Here is a 20,844-nt window from a genome sequence, read left to right on the forward strand (position 1 = left end):
GAGACGACCACTCTACCACTGAACCATTTAACAGAGGACTCCCTGTACTTCCTCTAAGGCTCTGCTGGCTTCCATCACTCCTGCATCTTTCTTCACTGACAAAAACTATTTACAGCTAAACACAACGGCCATTCATCAGTAAACTGCGTGTCAGTCAGCATCGGCGGTAATCAGGTTAGAATTTATCAGAGCCCCAGCCGTCTTCCTGCGCGGCAGCAAGAGGGCTGTTAGTTGGTTATGATGGGCCTGCACCCGTTGGATTCATTAGTTGATGTGATGAAATATTCATAAAAGGAACGAGTTACTTCCCAGGAAAACACTGGGCTCCGTCGTGCAAAAACAGTCTACATTATTAATCGGCACAAAAGGCATCTATTTGCCTCGCAGCAAACACGCACGTACCATTAAGCAGAACTGCCATCGGCCGGAGAGCAGGTACGATCAAAAACTCATCTGTTCGGGGTTTCATAGTGATTAGCCACAGATGAGCATATCACACAGTGTGCGATGAATAATTGAGCATGGCCATCTCTTTGGCTGCTACAACTTATGCCGATTAGATTGTCGTCAATTACACCAAGTGGCTCTTCTGCCAGAGTGATGAATACCACGATGCCCACAAACACACGGGAAGGAGTAAGCTATTGCAGTGATTCAGTCCCTTGAGAGGGCTCTTAATTCACCTCTTGTGGTAAATAAAACTGAGGGGCAGGTGAACCAAGATGACTGTGGAGCGCCGGGTCAGTAGAGACACACAAGGTAAACGAGATAAGCAAATAACTGTTCACAGCGGATCGATCAATGGTGTGTTATTTTTAATTCAACTACTGCTGGTCCACAACATATAGAAGAACGACTCTGGATCATGAGGGAGAGGCATCCAGTTAGCAGCCACTTTGCTCCGTTTTTTGTTCCACCCAGAAGGTAAACAGGCCAGCCTCACTGTGTTTTATCTGTCTGCTTAGGAGTCCCGGTCACAGACAGAAATCACCCTCAATGCATTTAATTGCATTGCAACTCTAAATACCTTGGTTGTCAAGTTTATAGAAGGCTTTACAGCCACGATAATGTCTTATTTCATTATTGCCTATTGGAAATCGGAGGCCCCGGACTGGATCGTGTCCAACCTCAGAGGTTCCAAACAATGTGTGTGCAGTAAAATGCACATGCATGAAGCCAGTTATCTTTATCTTTTGTAAAGCAAACAGTGTCAAAATGTAGGCATGTCGGGTGTTAACGTGTGTCAAAAGTGAGCACAGTTACAGGTATGCAGTGATTGTCTGGCCTACATTTTCCCACTTGAGTGAAAGAAACTAGTGTTCATTCGCTCACCAGTGGAGTCCTTCTAACATGACTACATAAAGCATATTATGGACATTTCACTTGCCTGGAACATATGAAATTATGAACACAGTACTCTCCCATTACCATCAGAAACTGATGGCTCGGTTTTACATGTTCTTTGAATATAAATGATAGTGTGATCACAAGTTGTCACTGGAGATATTCTGACATTATAGGACCACTCAAGATGCATGTCTCATCAGACACTTCCATTTTCATTTCACATCTCTACCCGCTACTACCCCACAATCCCCACGCTCTGCCATTCATCTCTATGGAGCCTGCGGAGCTATTACTAGCCTATTTTTATCACGTCAGTTCCCTTTTGTTGATCCAGGCGTGCCGTGCTGGTTGTTGCCTCTCATCCCGTGTGACACTGACACCTTAACAGGGTTTGCAGCTGATTGAAAGCTGTGTGGCTCCCCACACCCTCTATTCACGCCTCTCAGCTGTTTTTTTTTCCTCCCAGGGCCTCCTTCTCAACGTTTCTAGCATAGCAAGAGTCTAACCCCTGCTATGGAATGCGTTACGCGTATGTATATTTAAGTGGTTCTGAAACTATTTACGAACCTAGAACAACCCCCCAAAAATACATTCAAAATCAAGACAGTGGTTTTATTCCTAAAATGTATATTTCATATTATCAGCCACTGTTACATTAGAAAAAGTAGGGGGGAAAAATGCAATCTTACGACTAGTTCAAACACAGCCACCAGTCACCCATGGCCACCATTCAAAAGGGCCAAATGTTATAAATCGTTTAAAATGACCAATAGATTACAACAGAAATGTAGTGTTCCAAAATGGTGGCACCGTGGCAGGGATTCAAATTCAGAATCATATTGGGATCTGATGACTGGATAGCGGCCATGACATGCTACTTCTTTGGTTGTTGTCTCCTTGCTTCATTAATTTATTTACGAAAATAAACACGCATCAACATGGGATGTCAATTTGTTCTGAATCACATCCTGTCCTCTAAATTTGACACAGTCCAAACACAGACAGCACTAATAATCCAAGAATAATCTCATTATTCTGTTTTGTGCCGTGAGAATAACACACAGCAGGAGTTGGGGGGTGGGGTCAAAATCCTCCAGGCTAAAGACATCATCATGAGTGGTCTTGACAGATGTCTGTCTGTACTCCCTTAGGCATGCTAAATTCCCATCATTCCCGAAAATGCACAGATGTACACTCGGTAGGTGCACATTCTTTTATTTACCCCCAATCTAAGATCTGTTAAAAAAAAACAAAAACAAAAACTCTGCCTTTCTAATTAACGCTCAACTTTGATTGCCATTAGTGTCTTGACCGCTGCACACTATAACAAAAAAACCCCATTTTGAATTAAAAAATGAGCACTTATTGCTGGGAAATTCACACTTACTCGGCATAGAAAATGAAGAAAGATTGCAAAAATTGACTTCAATGTAAGCATGAAGGCATCTCAACCCCAAGATGCACGAGTCCAACGGCCCATAAGTGGAACAAGCAGCAGCTCCGAGCTGATTGGTTTGTATGACCTGTCAGTAGCTAGCTGCTTCTGATTGGCGAGCTTGGCGGGAAAGCGGAAGATGGCCTTTATGTGTGAGATTCGGGGTCAATCGGGATCATTGCAAAAAAAACAAAGCTATGATGATCATGTGATCGTTTTGTCTAGTATCACGATTTCAATAAAAAACAAAGAATATATCATTCAGACCTACAATGTAATATGGAACATAAAGCAGCACTGCTATTTACAGCTCATCTAAAGAGGACTACAAATAATTCCGTCCACTCTTTCCCTTCCCCTTCTATACACCACAAGCAGCTGATAACTGAGGCAAAAGAACACACTGTTTACTCATCCACCAACGAAGATGTACTATTAATCTACAATTTCCTTCGTAGATGACTCATTGCTGCTGTCTTTTCACAGACAGATCTTGACACTTTTGTTCTCAGGAAAGCCTGGATGATACATGGTGAACGCCACTGTCACAGCAGACAGTCAAAACGTTGTAAAATGCCATCATAAATAAAGACCACTTTGTTTCCCCCAAAACATTGCGGCTTCATTTTCCACCAACAACCACTGGTCCTTTCACACTTTTCTAACCTCCCCTCCAAAAATCCATGATCTGCTTTCTTGCTTGTGAGTTTCCAGGAAAGGAGGGATGCATTTCCACCCGCCCTTTTACACTGTTCCACATTTATTTCATCCGCCCTCTAATCAGCCCACAGGCCCTCAATGAGATTTATCCAACTGGCGTAGTGAGGGGAATGAAGACTGAAATCCAGGAGGCAAAAGGAAACCTGAATCTATGAATCTTTGCTCTTGGACATCTTCCCACTAGAGATTGGTTTGGAAAAAAGTGGGATCCAAAACAAACAGATGCGTTTCCTGTGGATTCTCTCTGTTAGTTTAATTTTATTTGAAGATTATAATTACAAAAGATGCAAAAATTTGAGCAACCAACCAAAATATTTGGATCTTTGTCATTTTTTCCACTTGCTGTCGACTGAAAATGACATCACAGTTGCTCAGAGATCAGGTAACAACCAATCACGGCTCATCTTGCAAATGTCACGACCAAACTCAGAAAACAGGTCAGCTGTGAAAGAGGGAGTCACAGGTGGATCTCATGCATGATACTGCAGTGGGGTGAGATGGCTTAACATCAATTGTGAAAATGCATTACAAACGCATTCATTTCATTAGTAGTTAGAAACAAGATCAGTGAGATAGAATTTGTAAAAAAATAACATTCATATAACGGCCTAAATAAATTGAAAATTAAACAGTAATTTCTTCAAGACAATTAACAGAACAGTTAAACGTGGGGTTTATGAAAACTCAAATTTTTAAAAATTCAGCCTAGAGAAAGGTTTAGTACAAGGGCTTGGTGTATGTTACACAGCCCACCCACCCCCCTTCTCATTACTAACTTTGTTTACATTTGTATAACCGTTAATAATGTTAAAATACAGTCAATAAAAGGTTCTGTAATGTTGACAGTTTGACCATGGAATGTAGTATTTCTCTTTCCAATATTCCCTACGGGAAATTTGTTATTTTGCAATATCAACAGATAAACTATGCGGAGGCCCCTCAAGAGTTCCTGTTAAAAACTGCAGATCATTTCCGTCTGCCAGAGCATCATTTTTCATCATCCGACTGAGGGACAAAAGCTATAAACATAAACACTTTCAAGCATGCAGCTTACATATTTAAAACTACATGAAGAAGCCATTTCCTTGATAGGCTGAGTCAGTGTGGCAGTGGACAGGCAAACCAAAAAAAAGAAAAAGCCATGGAAAGATTGGTTAAATGTGGTTTCAACCAGCAAGAGAAAAAGACAGATGTGGTTACAAAGGGGGTGTGACAGCAAGTGACACTAAGGCCATTGGCCAAGTCACCGGGGTTACGGCACTCAATAAAAACTCTGAAAGTATTAATTACTAACCTTCTCAATATAATGCGCACGGGTAAGAGATGGGGATAAACGACAACGACTACCGGTAACCTCCTCCAAGGCTTATACGAATCTTAACTTGATTGGAAAAAAAGAATTAAAAGAGAACTTTTGCCGTTACGATGCTCTATCCCAAACATTTCACTGTGCTCTTGTAGCAAGTTAGCAACATGATCTTGAAATACAGCAAACCCTCACCAATTTGCAGCACACGTGCTTGTTAATTTTCCTGTTGTACCCAACTAACAAGGCCCTGCTCAAACCTCCTGCTCCTTCCCAGATGTCATGTTAGCGGAGGAGATGCTAACACCTAGCAGCTCAACATAAGGTACAGTAAAGTGCCCAACTAAAGATCAAGAGTCATTTGTGATGTATGTGCTGTGACTTTTGAGCTTAATTCATTCCTTGGCCATGCCCAAAACACTCCCCACCAAATGAATGGAAATACCATTATTCCATTCCAGCCCTCTATAAAATACCAACAAGAATTTAAGAAAAAAAAAAAAGTGAAGCAATGTGTTAGCATAAGGATAACACATTTTTTAAACACGAAGTTATATAGGTTTTTTTTTTTTTTTTTTTTTTTTTTAAATAGTTGTCCACGATTTGCCAAACTGCTGCTTGGTGCGTTTGGCGGCATGGAGCGGCACAGCAAGTGGACTTCTGCTGTTACAGGAAGGAAGATTGAATTGGAAAATTTTCTATTCGAGAGCACCGTCGTCACAACGTCAGACAAGGGCCTCCAATAGGAGCGGAGATGGCAAAGTGATTTAGTGTTATTTTGGCATACTTGTTTACGGGTTACGGCATGGTCAAACTATCAAGTTGCTGCCGAACCATTACTTTAGCTCTGTTGCTCATCTCCTCCTCCATCTTAAAATAAGCATTCCCGGGCTTTCTTTTGCAACAATAAAAGATACATCTTGTCGAGGTGCGGTCTAATAACCACCAAATTCTTAATTTTCACTTCCTGGTAGGCTTCTGAGTTACTCAGCACTTCCAATTATGGGCACACTGGCAACCAGGGTGTTGGCGTCATCACTGAGCGACTATTTCATACTGAGTGAGTGCAGTGTGAAAAGGGCTTTACGCTGAGTAACTCGTAAATGGAGGAATCAGTGAACTTAACATTAACGGAGCCAATCTGTTTATCACTCACTCAAAAACATAAAATAGTTACTAGGAAAGTAGTAATTTGTTTTTCTAATTTATCGGATGCTATGCAACGACACACACCTGTGTCTCTGTACATTGCTACTATGTCAAACAAACATTTGTCTTTCAGATGAGTTGAAAAGTATTTTATTTTTGGATAATTTGAGGTGTATTCAGTGATTAAACTCTTAATAATACTGACGACTTTATGATGAAGGAGGGGGCGTCCACTACTCACAAATTTTCGCTATTTTTGTCGGGGCTTGGTTAGGTTATTAGAAAAGCGAGGGTGTTCACTACTGTACAGCCATTTAAAAAGTCAATTCATGACACCAACTGTTTGACAAGTACGCGAAATGCACCATATTAAAGTACACCGATATTAAACGTTGCTAAATGGAAGACAAGTCCCTCAAACTCATTTTCACTCAATCGTCGGAGTAAGCCGAAAATGAAGACATGTGAGAAGTGAGCCACATCTGTTTCCACACAGCACAAAGGAAGGCAGCTCGAGCTATACATTACAGTGTCACTTTATTACCGCTGCTAGCTTGCCGTGCGACAAAAACAGCGACTTAAATATACTTAAATACTCACGACTACGCGTCACGTCAAGTATGTTTGTTTAGAATTTCCATACCACGGACGGCAAAATGTCGAACAGTGCCGTTTGAATGTGAATAAAACAAGCAGTATCAGTGATAATTACTAGCTCGGTTAGCATAGCTTGTAGCCGTATTGGATACGTCCCCCCAAAAAATGACGATAATGTACATGATTTGGAATGCTGTGAATTTATTTTTTCCCCTTATTGTGTTAGTATTACATGGTGGGGAAACGTTTATCCAAAAACAGTATTTATTTAGCTAATCGACCTTATGTGTGGATATTACTACGTAGTAAGCGGAGCTAGCATATTACACAGCGACTGTTCGATGTCAGCTCACTTGTAAAGCCAAGAAAGTGACTCCATCCGTATAACAACACCGATAAGACACTGTATCTTTATATTTGTCACATCTGCGCCTTTACAAGACAACATATTCGCCTAAAAGCAGGCCAACCCCAAAAAGCCGGCGTAACTCTCGGATGTCAATAACATGCGTACCTAGGAGAGGCTGCCGAGGACGCATCGATATCAGGCAGCTGCCGATGTGTCGCCTGCGCTTTCCAGCGTATTCTCGCATTTTACTCACCCTTTCGTCGCCTTTACTTCGTCCAAGAACGAACTCTGAACACGCGGGCAGATGTCGAGCTGCGACCGGCGTCAAATCGACGAAAAAGAGGAATTTTATCCAACTTATTCGCCGCTACTTGTTATCTGACTTCCTGATTGAGAGGGTGCCATTTTGAATAGCGAAAAAATATTTCCGCTGGTGACGCTGCCAAAACTGGGAACAGCCAGGGAGGGGAAAAGTCAAATAGAGTACAAATAATTCATCAAAAAAAATAAAAAAAAATAAATACAGGCAACGATAACAAAATTCAAAACATTAACAAAAATAACAGCAAAGAACATAAGAAAATACAAGAAAGAAAAGCTATCCTAAGATAACAGTTTGGGGTTGGGCAATCAATTAAAATGCTTTTTATTTAATTCCTTCTTCTTCTTTGTGACAGTTAATGATCCATCTATGTTCTTTCCAGTTTGTATTCTTTTATGAGGGAGCTGAAGTGTGTCCCATTTGATGCTGGTGGGATACACCCTGGACTGGTCAGGACACCATCCATAAGTCATTCATAGAGTACATCAAAAGGTCAATAAGCCCAGGGTCTTCAACCTGAAGCACTAGAGCCAAACAATCATTCAGTCACATTAGGGCTGTTCTATTATGAAGAAAATATGAATCACAATTAATTTGGTAATAAGTTTCTTTGGGACCAAACAAGATTTATTAAATTAGTTACTTTAAAATAAAAGTGCAAATATATATATTTAAACAGCTCAAAATTGGTATTAATAATCTTTTATTTTTGTTGACGATTATGCCGATTTTGTAATTGTGGAGTGTAATAACTGAAATTGAATTTCTATTAATTGCACAGCCCTAAGTCACATTCACATCTATGGTCAATTTAAAAACTTCAGTGGACTTAAATGACATATTTTAGAAATGTGGGAGGAAACTGAAGAACCTGGAGAAAACCTGTGCAAGAAGACGGAGGACATGCAAGCTCTTAAAAAGAAAGGCCACAGCAGATAGTCAAACCTTAGAACTGTGAGGCATTAAAGTTAATTCATTGAGTTAATTACAAATAATAATAATAATACTTACGGTGCATCTGTGCTATTGGTTCATTTTAATAGATAGTTACTGTTAGTTTATTTGGATGATCAAAAAAAATAATTTTGCTTATACCAACAACGCTGTTGAACAGTTAATTTACAAAGTACAGCCAGTGTTGCCAAATTAGCAACATTGTCTAAAAAAAACAAAAACAAAAACATAAACGGAATAATTTTTCACATTGTTTTCAAGACAATACTGCCAAATACATTAGAGTGCTGTCATTGTCATTTTGTTTTAAGGAGAAACCGGCAAATTGTATTTTTGTGTGAAAAAAAAAAAAAAGATGACATTTTATTTTAAGCCAACTTTTCAAGCCCTAATTTGTTTAGTTGTTTATTATTTGCTTATTAACGCCAAAGCAGCAAAATCTTAAAACAAACAAACATCTTAGTCACAATATATCAAATAATGATGCGCTTCAGCATGTCCCGATTTGGCATCCATTGGTCCGTCCCACATTATTGAACAGTGCTGGAAGAGCTCCAGTTGTTTCCAGCAAACACACACACGCATACACGAACACACAGTTTTCCTGGTAAATACCCCCCCACCCCCCCTTTTTTTTTCTCTAAGAAAAGATACTAGTGTGGGAAGCACACCCACAAACAAATTATGAGTATTCATGCTGTCTATCGTCATTGTTGCCGTTTATTTAAAAAAATGAGGGTTCTTCGCTCAATTATTCCACTAATTCTCCAAGGTTTAAATTGTTTTTTAGTACGGTGACTCAAAATAGACAATGAAGTGTGCAGTCTCCGTTCAACATATCCACTGTTTGCTATGATGTTTGCTACCATCTAGTGTTCCATTTGAGTACTAACCTGTGCCCCCTCACTTCCCACGCCTCTTGCTTCAAATTTAAGTGAAAAAGAAATACTGTACACAGGAAACAATGTCTTGGCAATCTTAGGTAATTTGCGTGCTAGTCATTATTATGTGCGGCAAATGTTATCATCTGCTCAGTCAAATTAATTTCTGTAGGCAAATGATGTGGTAGCACAGTGGCTGGTATAGTTAGCATGTCTTAGAGTCGAGTCACTATTATTTGTCAAAAGTCATTTGATCATTTATATTGTATTTTCATGAACATATTACACATTTTGAGTGTAGTTCTCCAAACTGTCATAATGTGGTACTGATTATTGTATGAATGGATAGTGCCAGATTATTTTAAAGTCAACCTTGCATTGATGTACAGTTAGAAATAATGACAAAAAGTAGTAGCATAGTTGAAAGGTCATGACTGTCAAACTATGCCGTTTGTGGAGACAAGTTAGTGGACACAATTTTTTTTTAATTTAAAGCCCCAAATGATTTGAGTGTATTTGCTATTTAAGACCTGAGTGTCAAACTGCGAATAGTCTCTTGCCTTGCCATAACAGTGTTCAGTCCTATATTCTTTATCCTCTGCAAAGAGCTGAGCGGTCCGGACTGTATGGCCATGTATGTCATACTGCCCTCTGGTGGCCAAAGCGAGCAGCATCACAATGGGAGCTTAATTGCTGCAATCTGACAAAAACAGTTTCATTCTTTTCATGATCTCATTATTGTATGTTTTTAGAATGTAAAATATAGAGTGCTCTTTTTATGTACAAAAAATAAAAACAGGTTAGCGTACATTTTTGTTTCTTTTATGGGGAGGAGGACTGGTGTTTTCATTCATTTTGATGGGGAAAGATGATTTAAGATACTTGTAATGCATCTCCAAGGACGGCCGCTCTAAACTTTCAGTAAATATCCTATTTCCTGGTTCTCATTTTCATTTCATTTTCCCTCTTTACCATCATCATTACCCTTCTGTGGAGGTATCACATTAAAGAAAAAAAAAGCCAAAGAAAACTAATTTGAGAGCGATTCCAATTTTGGTTGACCGTTCCACTGTAAGAACTAGAGTAGTCGTCGACCTTTTTGCTGATGCGACTTATGCAAATCTCTGACCAGATCAAAATTGCACAAGTTTTCTCCCCCAAAGCCTCTTTGTATTCTTTTTCTCCAGTAAAAGGCCAAGCCAGCCTGAAGTTTCATTAATCCTTGCTGAGAGCAGCCACGCGGTAAGAGCCTACATGGCTTTAACTCATTTTAGGATTCTCCATTGTGTTTGTTTTGTCCTATAAATACACACAAATGGCTTGGCATTGTTGTCAAATTGGTAAACTCTTTTTTTTTTTTTTTTTCTATCGACCTTGCACAGCGTATTTCCACACCACTGCGGGTTCTGCCTGGGAGTCGAGGCCGCGCGGCTTTTTGAACCCGAAGCGATGGAGACGTTTGTCTTTTTGTTTTCCTTTACCGCCCTCGGCATTCTGTACTGCATGAACGCCGTTCCCGCGTTCCAAGAGTAAGTCGTGACCTTCATTGATTTTCCGCCTGTGATTGACAAGTTTTTTTTGTTTTTGTTTTTTTTTTTTCCCCATTGTTGAACTGCGAAAGGTTACTGTTATGGAATGTTTTTGCCAATATTTATTATTTACAGTTGAGATCTTCGCAGTCTAAAGCCACAAGAAGTGGTACAATTTGGATTTCAGGCCCCAAAAGTCAAATTTGGATTTTTGTGACTGCAAGGAATAACGCCATTCATTTCTAAAAAATGTTAATGCAAATAGAATATATGAAAGCATACTGTTAATTTTACGTTACTGTAATCTTATATACCTAATTTCACAATACAATGGGAAAATTACAATTAAAAGTTGAAATGTGACTTACAATATTGCCTGTACATTTAACAAAAATTTTATGAGAACAGCAGCTTGAGCTTGGAACAAATTAATCCATTTTTACTTTACTGTGGGTGAATTTTTTTTGTGGAAGACTATTCTTTGAATCAGATTGGGTTGGACTTTGGCTGTTGCACAGTATTATAAATAATTTATATGAAGGTATAGTGCTACTTTGTGAAAGTATATTTTACCTCCACTAGAGGACACTTTGAGATCGAAACTGGAGCGCTCTGGAGGACCAGCTTGACAGCAGGAGGGGCAAACTGACAGACAGCTCATGAATGAGGTCAAATGTGAATGTAAAGTAGTTTATTGAAGAAAAAAAAAAGTTTTCCCACCAAATTTGCCATTATTTATAATTGTTTTATTACAATATTTTTAAAATTTATATTATAAAATGTGTAAATTTACATGTAAAATAGTTATAACAATGTTTACATTGTATTATTTAATACATAGAGCAAATCCCAAAAATCTTCAAAAAAAATAAAATAAAAATAGGGGTAAAACGGCAAGAAAATCCCCCGCCAAATATTAAAAAAAATATTTGAACAAATATTAGAAAACTACAAAAAAATAAAAAACAAAACAAAACTGAATATGTGAATTAGGATGTCCTGAAACACAAGCATGTACATTGTATTATTTAATATATAGAGCAAATCCCCCAAATTCTTAAAAAAAAAAAAAAAAAAAAAAGAGGGGGGGGGGGGGGGGGTAAAATGGCAAGAAAATCCCCCACCAAATATTAAAAAAAATATTCGAACAAATATTAGAAAACTACAAAATAAAAAAATAAAAAATAAATAAAAAAATGAATACTGTATGTGAATTAGGTTGTCCTGAAACACGAGCATGTATTATATTCTATAAATTCATTTTAACTTCACAATTTTGGGTGAAAAAAATGCAACAAATGTTATAGGAATCTCATGTGGAAAAAGTATGGACAGAGGGTCACAAACGGCCGGGCTGGAGCCCCATCAGAAATCTGTGTAGCCCCAGTTAAGCTCCTCCAGCATTTTATTTGATATTCTAAAATATATTTAGAAATTTCTCAGTCCCCTATGTATCGGTCAAGCCCCCTTTAGCCCTGTGAGAGTAAAAGTCCTGGAGCGGTGCCTTGATTATCCTTTATTGGTTGAGCCCTGTTGTTGATTACTATAGCAGCTTTCCCCCTTAACCCTTAAATGATTTCATTCTTAAAAGTCACCATACACTTCTTTTTTTTTTTCTATTTCATTTCAGGTTTCATTCAGACAGATGTGAGGCCACCAGCGTTTGACAGCTTAGACTTTGCAGTTTTTGCCCATGGCTCAACAATGAAATATGGAGCAGCGTTGAAAAATTGACACGTGGCAAAAAGTTTTTTTTTTAGTCCCTGAGTGAAGTTCAGCTTTATGGCCGTCACACTGTGCCAATGCGACGCATGATTTGCGCTATATATGGCAGGTTTCTCGGAACACGATCAGGTCTTGATAATCCAGCGACACAAGGCTTGCTACTACCAAAACTTAAGAAAAAAATTAGGACGAATGCACGCAAAGTGAGGTGAAAATCTATTTGGAGAGCTGTTCTCGAACTTAGCATCAACGAAAGCTCAATTCAGCAGATGCTTCCGTGAGTGATGAAGTTTTACTCATAGCGACTTCAGGTTGTGTTAAAGGCATAAAGCATAAATATGTGCCGTGCTCTTCCTGCTCTATGCGATGTTCCACATTTGTAATATTGTACCGGAAGCCATTTTAGGCACTGATGCAGTTAGCCATTGCTCGCTCGGCTTCCTCTCCCAACCCCTGAGTTGATTGATTAAGCCCTTTATAAATCAAAAGTGCGCTTTAACAAGCAGCGCACACAGTCATACTGTACTGTAGCAGCATATAGTGGGAAGGAATCAAAGGAAGAACGCTGCAGGAATTTAACGAGGTAGAGACGCGGCGGTGGAAGCGAGAGCGCGACAAGGGTCAACTCTGCGAATCGGATGGTTTTATGATGATAGAGTGCTTATATAATGGTAAAAGTTAGACTTTTTCCTTGAACTTTCTCCTGTTTTCACTCAACATTCTATCGCTCATTATATACTTATTTCTGCTTTAGCGATATTGAATTGAGCAGGCGGAATGGAGTCATGTATTCTGCTTTTCTACATTGCAATAAGTCTTATTTCAAAAGCAACCTGTTTTAAACTCATTCACTCCCAGCCATTTTCACAGAAGAAATTCCCTTCGCTCCCGGCTGTTTTACTGGATTTTGACTCATTTTGCAAGGCCCACAGAATATTGTGTTCTTTTGCAATAAAAACATGGAAGTTACCAAAAGAAAGATTCTTCTTTTATCAAGAAAAAAAAAAGTATATTTCTATTACAAATCTATTTAGAATTGTGAGTAATTGAGGTTTTGTTCTCAACATGGCCCTGGTTGATCTGCTTTGCTCTGCTGCCACCCGCTGGCCGTTTGTGCAATAACGACCATATCTTCAACCGTTCTTTTCAGTTGAGAGGCTGCATCAAAGCGTTCTGTAATGCTGTAGCATTAAAAAAGAAAAAAAAACAAGAAAAAAAACCGTACAAGTGCCAAGTACAAATACGTCTTTGGGATGCTTAAAATAGAACATATTTATACGTTTTTGGGAACAAATGAGTTAATAGAAAATGCATGTTGGAGATTTTTCAAAAATCTTTGAGGTTGATTTCCTAATAGACGTCATTTATATGAAGATTTTCACTGTTCACCGTTATGTTTTTGTTTTTACAGGCCATACGTGATCCTGGTGATTGGCATTGCCGTACTGGTTCTGGTCTTCATCTTCTACCTCCTTGTCACTCGCGACAACCCACCCAAAGATGCCCTGTTCTTTGGTAATCTCACTGTTGATGATTTCTCCCACATTATCTCTTGCTTTACTTGCAAATGTGTTTGAGTGTAGAAGTTAATTAAGTCCTCCACGAGGAGTTTGGGCCAAGCGCCAACGCCTGCAAAAAAAAAAAGAAAAAAAAAAGAAAAGAAAAGAAAAAGCAGAGGATTTCCAATTTTCGCAACTTTGTGTGGAAACAACTAATTGCATTCCGTGTGATTTCACCTGATACGCTGAAAGCCGCTTACGCTCGTCTGGCTCCGGCAGCTTAGCGCGACTGTTCTGTGACACGGCTGACCCAAACTCTCAGGGAATTCACAACCCATACACAATGATGATGATGATAATAACAACAACAACAACAACAACAACAACAACAACAAGTGCAAATAAAGCCACCTATTCTTGTAATTGTGGCACAAATCTAATGCTACCTATGCACATGCAATGCTGGGATTGAGGTTTTGTTCCCGTTTGTATTTTCGATCAAACATTTTATCGAAGACATTTTGTTTTGATATTGATCACAGCCAGGCTTTACACGATCAGGATTTATTCTATAGTCGACTGCCACCATCCGCGGGGGACCCACAATTAGCAAAAACGCACATATAAGTAACTTCAAATGAAATTCATGATTTATTTTTTTTCTCAAAAAACACTGATAAAAATTAAATATTACATGTCGTGTTTTACTTTGCGGAGCTGATCAATGACACCATTGATCGATCGAGCAAATTAAGACAATACAGCCGATCACTGATTTTTCAAAAAAAATGCAAAATATCGTCCGATCCCGATCCAGCTGATCAGATCAGTATGAAGTAATCACGGGTCTATCATGATACATACTGGTATGGAATTGTCCTAGCAGGGTACATAAGGTCCATTCACACTCACAATCATGCCTAAGGGCAAACAAATGCTCAAGAGTCACATGTTGTGTCGGACCTGAATGTTCCAATAATAATGAAGGCAAAGCCGAGGCAGGTTCTCTGTAGCGATACGGATCCATAATCCCCATATCGTAGCTGTGTGATTGCCAGAGATAAACGGGTTTGCCAGCAGGATTACGAGGATGGTTGTACACACAAACGATGATATGCGTGTTTTTGTCTTGCAATCTTAACTTCAATGTGCCCCGAAGAGGTTTTGTTGTTTGATATCTAAACACAGCAGGGCCACAATTAAATAAATGTGGTGAATATTTCCTGGATGCTTTGGACGTAATGCGCAGTACATGACCTGATGACTGATGACACCGTAATATCCACAGTAACGCGTCATTATCTAGCAACCGTCTAGGTGCTGTATTTAAACTTTTTGAGGACAGCGCTTATTAATATTTCATCAATTTTCAGTCGTTCCTGATTTGTTCCTCGCTCTTTCACGAGTAGCGGTGCGCACTTTTTGTGTAACACGTAAAGTGGGGAAAGTGCAACCCATTTGTCATGTTGTGACATGTTGGGAAATTGCTTTTACGTAGGAGGAAGGCATTACGCTTATTTTAAGCCATGGGATGAAACCGACGATTTGCTCTTATTCCGGGCAAAAAAAAAAAAAAAAAAGGATCTGTTCATAAAAGATTATTTAATGGCCTTTTTTTCCCCCAACTCACTCCATAAGAGACTAAAGAAGAAGCCCATGGCCTTTCCTGCTGAGGCAAGCTCTTTAAAATGTTTTGTTTACCGTGTTCAGGATGCAAACACGCCTCCGACCCCGTCTCAGCACTCAAGGCTTAATTTATAATGAACACCTTTGTATAACGCAATCATTAGCCTCTCAGAGATGATGATGACGAGCTGCGAGGATCGCGAGCCCTTACAAAATGGAGTTTTGATTCGCCAAAACACGATGAATCACCTTTCAGCATGTAAAGTACGCATGAACGACAACACAGTGGGCTGGTGGTTAGCACGCCTGCCTCACAGTTCTGGGTTCAAAATCACAACTTGCTTTCAACGTAACGGGCAAGAAGTGAAAGTTCTTATTAATTATTATTTGGAAATAATAGAATAACAATGGAAAGTTATTACTCCAATTTTTTAGAGAATTAAAAGGCGTGATTTTCAGGATAAAAGGCATAAATTATTGAGTTATTCAATTGTTGAAGTATGACTCTTCCTACGTTAAACAAAATAATTAAACAATTTAAAAAATAAAATGAAAAAAAAAACTTTAGTATCACTATATTACAACTTTATCATGGAAAAATAAAATATTATTCTTATAACATTACGTTTTCTTACTTGCAACAATTAGCAACTGGTTGAACCCCAAAGCAGAAACAGAGCATAGAAAGTCACTGAAAGTGTTCATTCAAAGCTGCTGCAAACGAGTAGATTTGCTTTGTTGGCAAAAAAGAAAAATTGTAACACAAGTATAATAAGTAGGAAAAGTACTAAAATAAAAGACTAAACAACAAAGCGCTTCTGATGAGTTGGGGAAAATGATAATTTAGAAAGACTAATGAACACAAAGCGCTCCTCTAAGTAGAGAATAGCAACACAGTTCAAACAGTTACGAAAAGAGGAAGGAGTAGCACAAGGACGATGACCAAAAAAACAAAGCATGTTTGAATGGCTCATGTTCTTACCTCTCCTGTCTTTGTGTCCTTTCAGTTTTTGCGGAATTTTCCTTCACGTGCGTTATTGACCTGACCAGCGCCTTGGAATACGATGGTGTCATTTCCGGTTTTATGGAGTTCTATCGTAAGACAGTAGGTTTCTTCTGTACCAAACAGACACAAACAAATATAAATTGTCAATACAGCGTGCGTGCGTTTCAGGGGGAGCCTTACCTGGGCACGTCTTACGCTATCATGATGTGTTACTGGGACGGAATAGCTCATTTTATCATGTACCTCATCATGATAGGCAAGATCATGGACAGGTGGGTGTCACTTGCGAGTGGAAATTGCTTCACTCTTCTGTCATGAAACACCTGTTGAAAAAATATCTTGTGTATACACATTTACAGTTCTAAGGTTCAGGGTTTGAATCTGACATCCTCTCACATTCTTAAATCAGTCATGTTAAAGGGATACTTCACTTATTTAGACCATTATAGAAATAAAAAGTTAATATTTTGTCTATAATTAATTTGATACTTTCATTATTTTTCACGTACAATTAGTACCTTGAAAATGACATCACAAGGGCTCAGGTAACCAATCACAGCTCACCTGTTTTCTAGGTTTGGCCATGTGACATTGACAAGCTGAGCTGTGATTGGTTACCTGAGCCCTTGTGATGTCATTTTCAGTCGACAGTAAGTTGCAAAATGTGTTTTTCAAGGTACTAATTATACATGAAAAATAATGAAAATATCACATTTATTATAGGCAAAATATTCATGTTTGACTGCCAAAAATGGCTAAATAAGTAAAGTATCCCTTTAAGTTTCAGTGAATTGAAATGAATCGCATGAGAGGCAAGTGTCCAGTGATTGACATCACATTTGTGTGTGTGGTCTCAGAAAAGGGTACCGCACACTGGGCCTGTTCTGGGCCGGGTCCCTGTGTGCCAACATGAGCGTGTTCATCACCGGCATTGTGGCAGGTGAGCCTCAGCCCAAATAACACGTCTCTGGTCAGAATCCACATCCCCGCCGTCACGTACCATCAGCGTCTTTGTTATCTCCCGACAGGGAAATACGGCGCCGAGATCCGTCCGGCCTTCTGGCTCAACTTCCTCTTCCTGGTGATGCCTGCGTGGGCAGCGGTCACACTGTTTACTAGGCCCAAGGACAGGCCGTTGATTGGTGGATATAATGTGAGCGAGGTGAAGCGATGGTGGCTGAGAACTGTCATCCGTCGTGATACTGTGCCGTTGTCATCTGACCCGCAGGCTCAACATGCTCAGAGCATGAAGCTCATATGGCGTCCACTGGATCTGATGTTGGTGCTACTGTTGCTAGCCGCCATGGCTTTCACCATCCTCCGAGGCCTGGTAAGATGTGTACATTGAACTTAATAAAGCCAAATGTATCATATTAAATACAAGACATTTTGAGCCCTCTATTTCATGAGCATGAAATTGAACATTATACAATTGATAATTATTTTCCTTTTTGGCTTTTATTTTCTTTCCTTCACTTTTATTCTATAATTTGTATTGCATGTTCGATGTTCAATAAACCAAACCCAACCAATTCAAACTAAACCAAAATAGTATTTTTCCCCATTAAAACTCTGACGTATATAATCTGACACATGCATTGAATGGACAATCCATTAGAGAGCATTACCACCCAGCTGATGACTTTTCCAGCGACCTTGCAAGGTCACCCCAATTGAGAAAGGAGAGACACCTATGCTTATTCATAGTGAGAAATGTTTTGATTTTTGGAAATACTAATATCACCGTCTTAAAATAATTGCACAAGTCATTTTAGGGGGATGGGGGGCAAAAATATTTTTTTTATTGCTTAAATCATCTCATGCCGCAATTGTTTCAATTTTCAATCTGAAAAATGACAGGTGATTATTTTAAGAAGGTATCAATATCTTTGATATGACTATTATATTTTTGACAAGTTCTAAATGCACAAATTTAAAGCATTGTGACCGGATGTATCAAATATGACACAAATCAAAAGTTTTATGTGGAAGTTGATTTAAAAAAAAAAAAAAAAAAAAAAAAAGTTTGTTCAAAAGGATCAATAAATACTCTTATAAAGAATCTGAATTTTCTCTCATATTACATGGTTCAGGCTTTATAGGTTTAGATAGAAGTACAGATAGTTTTGTTAAGGACAGACTTAAAAAAAAAAAAAAAAAAAAAAAAAGTATTGATTTGACTCCTATACTCCCATACGTAAAATGTACTTACTCTGTAATTTACTTTGGTAAACGTGAGTAAAAATAATATCTTTCACAATAACAAATAGCCAAGAGTTATCTTTCAGAATCAGAAAGGTTGATTAGCCCTCCTATACATTGTTTATTATTGCTCTGCCCATTTCACTGTAGGTGGCGCTGGACTCCCCACTCGGAGCATGTTCCTTCTACGTGAAGCACTATGAGCCCTACTTGCGGGATCCGGTGGGCTACCCACGGGTGATGGTCAGTTCGAATTAATTATTAATTAATTAATTAATTAATTACGAAACTAACTTACATTACTAGACTAGGGTGGGGAACTAGCCCAGTACTTTCCCCCCACAAACAATGGGGATCCACTTTGTTTGTTATCCTCCCTGAAAACAACTAATAGAACTGAAACTTACTGAAGACTGTTTCCACCTCCCTATTATACTGCCCCCAGGAGGCCAACGTGTGCACACCAGAAGGAGCAGCACAATATCCACCGAATAGAAACAAAAATATTTGATTCTTTTCATTTAATTTTTGTCAATACTCTGTTTTAATAAAGAACAATTTTAGAGTCATCTTTTTCTTTCACAGTCACATTTAGATTTTTTCCCCTGTGTCAACAACACACAGTATTGGAACACAATCGTGTTTAATGTACTTCTTAATACACAAGCGCCCTTATCGGTTTTCTGCTCCGCTGATTAAAGAGATCGTTTTATCATTACGGACACAATACGTGCATCTGTGCATGCACTGCGTCTTTGTTTTGTTTCACACAGATAAGCCTTTATTTATGCGACCCTCTCCCCTTTGATTTCCTCCCAGTAACCCGTCGTGCTGGTGGATTGTGTGTGCGTATGTGTCAAAAGGTTATCCAAATAGGTTGTCCACACACAATTGCGAGTCATTGATCAGATGCTGCATGCGCATGCTGAGAGCTTGATAAGCCAATCCTTCACACAAATACTCCCTCCGCCCTCCAACAGTGGGGTGAGGTAAAAAGTGTGTGCGCCACATGAACCCACACGTGTGCAGCCCCAAAGGAGTTAAACACAAGCTGTTCCGTGACAAACTAAACAGAAAAATAATTAAGTTTGTGTTTAACGAAAACAGATAGACTAACAAAACTGGCATTGATATTGCGATAGTTGTGAACATTTAAACAAAACTGCAGGTAGTATGTCTGTGTTATACTACCCTCTAGTGGCACACACACCAGGAGTAGTACAATAACAGCATGAAAATTATGTACCCTAATTGTGTAATTATTTACATTGTATTCAATTGCTCTGTTTTATAAAGCACAATAATGTTAATTGGATTTCTTTTAATTAAAAAATTATATTTATGTTAGTGATTTTGGGGGAGTGGAACAAATTAATGGCATTTCCATTCATTTCAATGGGGCCAGATGATTTGAGATACAAGTGCTTTAACTTACAAACCTCATAACACCTTTAACAACTGGAAAGGTCACATTTTGCATTCTTAACTGTCATGTATGTAAAGTGAAATTAATTATAGCGCAATAAAATGACTCATTATAACTAACTATAAGAACGAGAAAATCGCTTCCCATTTCCACCCAAGCATCGAAGGCTGCCATTTTGTGTAGTACCATGCTCGGTCAAGGAAAAATGGACGGCGGGCCGCAAATGGTCCCCGGGCTGCACTTTGAACACTCTGGCTTAAACATTACCCTTGTTTACTTTTAATAGATGCTGCACATGTTCTTCTACGGACTACCGCTGCTGGCAGCGTTTGTTTACGGTCTCCTCAAGCCAGGCTGCACATGGATGCCTGACTGGACCATGTTCATTTCAGGAGCAATGATCCAGGTACTACCCACAAGTTCAATAAGGTCACTCTGATGAGGTGAACTGAACTGTACCTTCTGCTGCTTTTTCTTCTCAGTGCCAGTGGGCTCACATTGGGGGGTCCCTCCACCCTCACAGCAAGGCCCCATTTCGCATCCAGAGCGATGTGTTCTGGCCCGTGCTGGCGGCCAATTTGCTCTACGCCGCCACGCCACTCCTGGTGGTTTTGCGTGTGCGCAGTAACCCTTATTTCTTTCTGAGGGTCGCCCCCTTCCCTGGGCAAACGGGCCTGCCAAACAGCGAGGAGAAAGATACCAAGTACAAGAACAAATAGTTTGAATATGGGACGACTTGACTTGAATGCCAAAATAAATACTTATTTACCA

At 39.1% G+C, this 20,844-nt stretch overlaps 2 protein-coding genes across 5 annotated transcripts in view; one reads left to right on the forward strand and one right to left on the reverse strand.

Moving 5' to 3' along the window:
- The window catches only part of sbno2b (strawberry notch homolog 2b), a 46,727-nt gene extending 39,405 nt beyond the window's left edge, over positions 1-7,322 (reverse strand). For both annotated transcript variants that reach the window (XM_077533230.1, XM_077533229.1), the window contains exon 1: positions 7,157-7,322. The gene's annotated coding sequence lies outside the window, so the exon portion shown is untranslated. The remainder of the gene's footprint in view (positions 1-7,156) is intronic.
- A 2,890-nt stretch (positions 7,323-10,212) lies between these two features.
- On the forward strand, positions 10,213-20,844 carry tm6sf2b (transmembrane 6 superfamily member 2b). 3 transcript variants are annotated; one of them, XM_077533236.1, is made up of 11 exons: positions 10,213-10,302; positions 10,443-10,589; positions 13,726-13,829; positions 16,447-16,544; positions 16,614-16,717; positions 17,303-17,385; positions 17,474-17,598; positions 17,674-17,775; positions 18,798-18,890; positions 20,360-20,479; positions 20,556-20,844. In XM_077533236.1, the coding sequence occupies exons 2-11, from the start codon at positions 10,510-10,512 to the stop codon at positions 20,790-20,792; spliced, it is 1,146 nt and encodes a 381-aa protein (XP_077389362.1). In that variant the 5' UTR covers positions 10,213-10,302; positions 10,443-10,509; the 3' UTR covers positions 20,793-20,844. The 3 variants fall into 3 exon arrangements, with proteins under 3 accessions (XP_077389362.1, XP_077389361.1, XP_077389364.1); XM_077533235.1 differs by having other exon boundaries at positions 17,474-17,775; XM_077533238.1 differs by lacking the exons at positions 10,213-10,302; positions 10,443-10,589 and having other exon boundaries at positions 16,447-16,536; positions 17,474-17,775.

This window comes from Festucalex cinctus, chromosome 10, assembly GCF_051991245.1.
Source record: "Festucalex cinctus isolate MCC-2025b chromosome 10, RoL_Fcin_1.0, whole genome shotgun sequence".
NCBI classification, from domain to species: Eukaryota; Metazoa; Chordata; class Actinopteri; order Syngnathiformes; family Syngnathidae; genus Festucalex; species Festucalex cinctus.

Excerpts from the sequence above, each read along its gene's own strand:
- tm6sf2b (XM_077533235.1), top strand. The coding sequence starts at position 10,510 with ATGGAGACGTTTGTCTTTTTGTTTTCCTTTACCGCCCTCGGCATTCTG. Across the intron at positions 16,545-16,613 it reads TGGAGTTCTATCGTAAGACA|GGGGAGCCTTACCTGGGCAC; the intron begins GTAGGTTTCTTC and ends CGTGCGTTTCAG. Across the intron at positions 16,718-17,302 it reads ATAGGCAAGATCATGGACAG|AAAAGGGTACCGCACACTGG; the intron begins GTGGGTGTCACT and ends GTGTGGTCTCAG.